This window comes from Crocuta crocuta, unplaced genomic scaffold (genome assembly GCF_008692635.1).
Source record: "Crocuta crocuta isolate KB4526 unplaced genomic scaffold, BGI_CrCroc_1.0 scaffold234, whole genome shotgun sequence".
Classification (NCBI taxonomy): domain Eukaryota; kingdom Metazoa; phylum Chordata; class Mammalia; order Carnivora; family Hyaenidae; genus Crocuta; species Crocuta crocuta.
Genome location: NW_027529647.1, coordinates 3,935,671 through 3,941,474, shown reverse-complemented (window position 1 = coordinate 3,941,474; position 5,804 = coordinate 3,935,671). Strand labels below are relative to the sequence as shown.

The window sequence follows — 5,804 nt, the reverse complement described above, 5'->3', positions numbered from 1 at the left end:
CCAAGTATCCAGCTCTGACCTGCACCTAAGAGTGAGATCAAAATCCACGTTACTCTGCGGAGCGATCTTCCCATTGATGGCATAAGGCTGTGGAGACGGGAAGACAGCTCTGCCCGCCACCCACAGACACGCGGTCAGCCATTCCTCAGTGAGCACGCTGGCACTCAGAGAGAGAAAAGAACACAGCCCTCCCTGCCCCCAAGATGGGGGGCCAGCTGAGGACCAGCTGGTGAGCCAAGGGGTTGCAGGGAGCCTGGCAGGTGACCAGAGGGGTGTTCGAGAAAGAAGACCCTGGGTGGGCTTTAGTGGTGACAGGTTGTGGTGGGAGAAAGTAACTGAAAATACTGAAACCAAAAGGAGAGAGTCCAGAGAGGAGGCTCAGCTTAGACTGGGGTCAGGGTCAGGGCTGGCCTCCCAGGGGAGGCCGTCACCCCCGGCAGGGACACTAACCCCATAGGTAATCAGCAGCGCCTTGGGTTTGAGCAGGTGTCCCGCTGCTCTGAAGAGCCCCTGGGGAGTGAGGACACACGATGTCGGTGAGGGTCGTTCTCTCCCCCGGGCACCTGAAAGAGCCCGCAGTGCCCCACCTGAGATGCGGGGCAAGCCCGCCACCCTGCTTCCACAGACCTCGGTGCAGCTCAGGGGGCTGATGTGGATCATGTTGATGCAGAGCAGCAGGTCCAGCGACTGGGGCAGGATGCCGCCCCAATGCTCCCAATCCCAGGTCACGTCCAGGTACAGCGGGGCCTTGACGTTGGACAGCCCCTGAGCCTGAGTGGTGGCCGAGATGCTGTGGAAGGGCAGCACCTGGTTGGGGGAGCTTGGAGGGGTCTGGGTGGCGTGGGGAATCTGGAGAGCGGGACAGGCGCTGCTCCGCCTGTCCTTGCTTCCCCCCCACTTTCACCAGCCGGGATCCCGCCTTCCGGGCGCCCCTGCGCACCTGTCCAGGCAGCGCTGGTCCACGTCGGACGGCTGCCACTCGGCGTGGGGGAAGGCCCGCGCGAAGTAGGCCGTGTGCTGGCCGGAGCCGGAGGCCACCTCGAGCACTCGAACGCCGCGCTGGGCAGGGTCCATGTACTGCCGCAGCACGCGCAGGATGGGCTCCTTGTTCCGCTCGGCGGCCGCAGCCACCAGCNACCGGGAGCGCCAGCCACGGCGAAGGGACTGGGAGGGGAGCTGGAGTCACTAGTTTACAGGTGACCATCAGGTGACCATCAGCTCAGCTCCCAGTCGCCCATGGCCGCTCTAGCGTTTTCATAGCTCTTGTCACTCTCTGAAACTGTCTCGTTCGCGCTGCACTACGATGGGCGCTTCGTGGTTTCTGGTTCTTTTGAAATCGCAGTCGTCAGCGAGTTAATTTGTCAACATGGAGAAAACTAAAAAGAAAAACTCTTGCTGCGCCGCCCGGGAATCGAACCCNGCCCCCGAGGGGCCTGTTGGGCAGCGGCCAGCTTCTCGTCTTGGGTGGGCAGCGTCTCAGCAGTGAACCCCGGAGCCGGCGTCACTCCGCCTGGGGCCCAGAGGGTGGCGCTGCCCGGGGCTTCAGCCTGGGATTGTGGAGGGGCCGAGGTGTGCGTTTGGTCAGGGGAGGAGGGCAGTCTTGCAGCTTAGGGTGGGGAAGGGGCGTGGAGCTGGCCCTCTGGACAGGCCCCCTGGGAAGGTGCCGCTCAGCCGGCAGCCTCCGCCTCCAGGCAGCCCCCCCGGGCACTCTGCACGTGAGCACCATTTCACAGCCCCGCGCTTTCCTCTCCTGGTGCCCTTTCGCCTCCCGCCACGTTGGGTGTCCTCTGTGCATTTTCCATTTCCTTCCGTGTGTGGGCCCCGAGACGAGCATCTGCTCTCAGGTATGACAGGCCTCTTTCAACCTGACAAGTTCCCAACAACAACGACCGTCGGAGCTTGGGGGCCGGTGCCCAGGGGACCCGACCTGTGATTAGCAGGTGGGAGACCGAGCCCACCACCCAGGCCTGATGAGCTCATCAACACACCTGTGTCACAGGGCCTCCACAAAACACCCCGGAAGGAAGGGGCTCCGGAGCCTCTGGGCAGGTGAAGGGTGGCACCCGGGAGGGTGGCAGCACCCCCCACCCCTGGGCAGCGCCCTTTCCCCACCCCTTGCCCTGTGCGTCTCTTCCACCTCTGTTCCCGAGAGTGGAATCCTTGATGGACCAGTAAACATGAGTGAGGGGTTCCCTGAGTCCTGTGAGCCTTTCCAGCAAATTATGGAGCCCGAGAAGGGGGGAAGCCAGGACCCCGACTTACAGCTGGTGGATCAGACGCACAGGTGACAGCCTGGATTTGTGACTGGCGTCAGAAGTGGGGTGGTTTTGTAGGACTGGGCCTTTACCTGGGGGTCTGCATAATACCAGGTGAGAGTGTCAGAACTGAGTTAAGGTGTAGGACACCCCGTCGGTGTCTGCAGAGAACTACTTGGCGAGGAAAACCCACACTTGGTGTCGGAAGTGTTGAAAGTACAGAAAACGTTGCCTCCTTCACCCCAGGTGTTCTGAGAGGGGAGGAACCCGACAGACTGGCGTCTGTCCCGTGGCCTGGCGTCAGAAGCTGTCCCAACACCCAGCAGAGGCTCCAACAGCATTGACCTTAGGTTGATACCCGACTGCCGTACCTGTCACTCGGGGCTGGAGGCCACGTGAGCTACCCCCTGCGCTCCGCACCCACCCAGCTCGGAGCTGGAGAAGGCAGACGTCTAGCCTTTCCTGCGTTGTGTGTGTGTGTGTGCACGCGCACATACGTGTGAAGGCTTGTGTGTACACTTGTGAACACACACGTTCTGGAAAGCCATAGATATGTGTCAGACTCTGGGAGGATCCAGGCCCCCCAGCAAATGCTAAACAGCGGACCCCTCGAAGTGCCCCCTAATGGAGAAAATATTGGGGTTCGGCACCGATGGTCAAGAAGGGATTCTTGAGATGTTTTTGGTGCAAAAGCGTGGTTTTACTAAAACACAGGACTAGGACTTGTGGGCAGAAAGAGCCGCACGGGGGTTGTGAGGAGCAATCGATTATATACTTTCACGCTGGGTGGGGTTTAGGGATAGTGTAAGTCTCCAGGGAATTCTGGAAGCAAGGTTTCCAGGTTGTTAGGGAAGGGTCATCACTACTGTCCAGTAAAACCTTAGCCGTGAGACCGTGCAGGTGTGGATCAGAGGGCCGTAAGCTTGGAGTATGGTTGCCAACATATATCGTGGGCAGGAAAAGACAAGGGAAGTTTCCAGAAGAATTTTTATGTGTTAAAGTAGACTTACGGGATCGGGGGTGTCAGACTAAGATTGCCTTTTGCCTCCAGCAAAGTGTCATCGGGGTGGCAGCTGAGATCCCAAGGGAAGGTCACTCTGCTGGTTGCAAGGACCTGTCGATGGGCTGTAAGTTGTAAAAAATTTAATCTTTCATTTGCCTTTGTTCCCCACATCGTCCCCCACCATGGACTGTGCTGCGTGGGGCCTCCTGAGATTCCGTGTCCTGAGGTGGAATTCAGCTCCCAGGCAGCCCTCTTGAGCTTCTCCCCACTGTGTGGAAGGTTCCGCAGCACAGCACGGGCCACCTTCCCAAACGAGTGTTTAGCCACGTGACAGAATCTCCAGTGCCCAGAGAGCCCTGAGCAAACAATGCACGCCCTGCCCCCTGCCCACCCCCACTGGGGGTGCCACTTCCTCCCCAGCCCTGCCTCCCTTGGCTTCCTGGACCTACTGTAACAAATTAACCCAAACTTTTGGCTTAAAACAACAGAAATGTATTTTCTCGTGCTTCTGGAAGCCAAGTCCAAGGGAAAGGTGTCTGCTCACTCCAAAGGCCCTAAAAGAAGATGGTTCCTCAGCACTTCCAGCCATTGGTGGCTGCTGTTCTGCACGCTGGGTGAGGCCCCACCCCTCCGCCCAAGTGCCCCTCTCCAGCTCGGGCTGGATTCCCAGCTTCTCCAACAACAGGCCATGTCACCGATCCCTTGCAGGGGCTTCACAGCCAACCCGCCTCAAGGACAGTGTGGTCTGGGGGGGGTGAGTGAGTCTGGGGAGCTCCCCAGGCTCCATCCCCACGCTAGACTGTGTCCATGGGCCAGTGAGGCTGAGAAGTCNTGCCCCCCCGCCCCGCCTTCCTCCCCCCTCAGCTATCCTCAGGACCACTGGGCTCTCTCTCTGCCCCCAGCTTGTCCTGCACCTTCTCCCTTCCCACCCTAGGGTCCTCTCTGCTCACCTTCATCTCCCCCTGAGCTTCTGAGGGTTAGGGCGTCAAGGCCGTGGCTGGGCCTGTCCGCCCATCAGTGGGCCTTGCTCTGCCCCTGTTGTCCGCAAAGGCTCCAGGGCAGTGCCCGCTGCAGGCGGGGCCTCAGAGTTTGTGCCAGCTTGGGGGCCCGTGCTCCCCACACGGCAGCCTTGATCCCTCTGCCGGGAACACGTACCCTCGGGACACAGCCCCCCGCCGCGCTGTCTCCCCAGCATGTGAGTGAGCAGAGGGAACTGTGCTCAGGGCCAGGGCAGCCAGGGCAGATGGTTCACGCAGGACCACGCTGGCTTGGACTCCGCTGTGGGGAGGGACAAGGGACAGAAGCCGCAGGGGTGCTTGGGGCAGGGAGCTGGGTTCACGAGCCCCTCTCCCCCCTCTCGGGATCACACCCCTAACCCAGCCCACCCTGTGGAGGAGGAAGCTGGGGAGGGGGCCCCCAGGACACAAACTTCCTGAAGGGCGCCCGAGCAGGCCTGGTTACCTCCCACCAGGCACATGGGTGCGTAGGGTAGCTGGGGAGGGGCGCTGCCCAGAGCAGTTTCGGGGGGTGGGGGTTCCTCCTGCTGCTGTCACTCCCCTCCCCCTGGAGCTAACCCCGCAGCGCTCGCACTCCCCAGGTTGCGCATTCTGCCTGTTTCCGGCCCTGCTCTGAGGGTGACGTGGGGGCAAGCGGGGCTGCATTTGCTCCAGGAACCCCTCAGGTGGCAGCTCCCAGGAGACCAGTCCCCTTGGGCTTTCCAGGCCCTGGTGCCCGCCAGGCTGAGCCTCCGCAAATGCTGTGGCAACAGTGTGGGAGCCACACAAGCTTGGAGGGCGGATTCCAGGACCCCCGGACGACTCTGGGCAGTGTTTTCCTGGGCGGGAGGGGGGTGGGTGTTAAAGATTGAATTCAACCTTCTGCTGAGCCCGCTAGGTCCTCAGGCTCACAGGCCCCGCCCACAGCCTGGGCAGCCCAGCGCAGCTGCGAGTTGGGTGGCAGGAACCCTGGGTTGGGAGCCCGTCTGGCCCTTACAAACCAGGCAGCTCCAGGGGAGACCCCTACCCCTCCAGGAGGGCGGGGGTGGGAGGTAACGGCTTCCTTCCAATTGGGGTGAAACAGGCAAACCGGGTGGCCTCCCCCACCTTCTCTCTCCCCAGGATCCCACCCCCACACTGGTCCCAGTCTGCAAGCGGCCTCCCCTCCCTGGAGCTGGGGGCGGACCCTTGCATGGGAGCCTGGGTGCGGAAGCAGAGTGCACCCAGTATTCCTGTCCGACGGAGTGCAAGGGAGATTCCCAGGGCGCCAGGTCTCTGCCCAAACCCCAGGGGCGAACGCACTTGTTTTGGGCTCTGGCCCTGTAGTCTCAAGACACAGGCCCAGAAGGCCCCCTGATACTGGCCCAGACCCACGGAGGCAGCTTGGCCGAAGCTACCCGACAGGGTCCCCACAGAGCGTCCCCAGCGCCTGCCAGCGCCCCCGCGTCCGCCGCGGCTCACCTGGCCTTCAGGCGGCGGAGGCCTTCCCAGGCCCCAGTACGCCGCCTCTGCCCTTGGCCTTGGGCCATGCGGGGTGGGGCGCTGGTGACT

The 5,804-nt window shown here is 61.9% G+C and overlaps 2 protein-coding genes and 1 long non-coding RNA gene across 4 annotated transcripts in view; 2 read left to right on the top strand and 1 right to left on the bottom strand.

The window, feature by feature from the left end:
- The window catches only part of METTL26 (methyltransferase like 26), a 1,768-nt gene extending 510 nt beyond the window's left edge, over window positions 1-1,258 (bottom strand). Inside the window, exons 1-5 of the mRNA XM_077762803.1 lie at window positions 1,235-1,258; window positions 941-1,164; window positions 628-790; window positions 451-510; window positions 20-87 (exon numbers count right to left, since the gene is read on the bottom strand). Coding sequence (XP_077618929.1) covers window positions 20-87; window positions 451-510; window positions 628-790; window positions 941-1,164; window positions 1,235-1,258 — 539 coding nt within the window. The remainder of the gene's footprint in view (window positions 1-19; window positions 88-450; window positions 511-627; window positions 791-940; window positions 1,165-1,234) is intronic.
- Window positions 1,259-1,428: 170 nt separating this feature from the next.
- On the top strand, window positions 1,429-4,915 carry LOC144230268 (uncharacterized). 2 transcript variants are annotated; one of them, XR_013334739.1, is made up of 7 exons: window positions 1,429-1,844; window positions 2,000-2,284; window positions 2,502-2,650; window positions 3,307-3,382; window positions 3,747-3,872; window positions 4,193-4,453; window positions 4,856-4,915. It is a non-coding gene; the product is annotated as an uncharacterized LOC144230268 (long non-coding RNA). The 2 variants fall into 2 exon arrangements; XR_013334738.1 differs by having other exon boundaries at window positions 1,429-2,284.
- Window positions 4,916-5,445: 530 nt separating this feature from the next.
- MCRIP2 (MAPK regulated corepressor interacting protein 2) overlaps window positions 5,446-5,804 on the top strand; it is a 5,123-nt gene continuing 4,764 nt past the window's right edge. Inside the window, exons 1-2 of the mRNA XM_077762802.1 lie at window positions 5,446-5,457; window positions 5,580-5,750. Coding sequence (XP_077618928.1) covers window positions 5,446-5,457; window positions 5,580-5,750 — 183 coding nt within the window. The remainder of the gene's footprint in view (window positions 5,458-5,579; window positions 5,751-5,804) is intronic.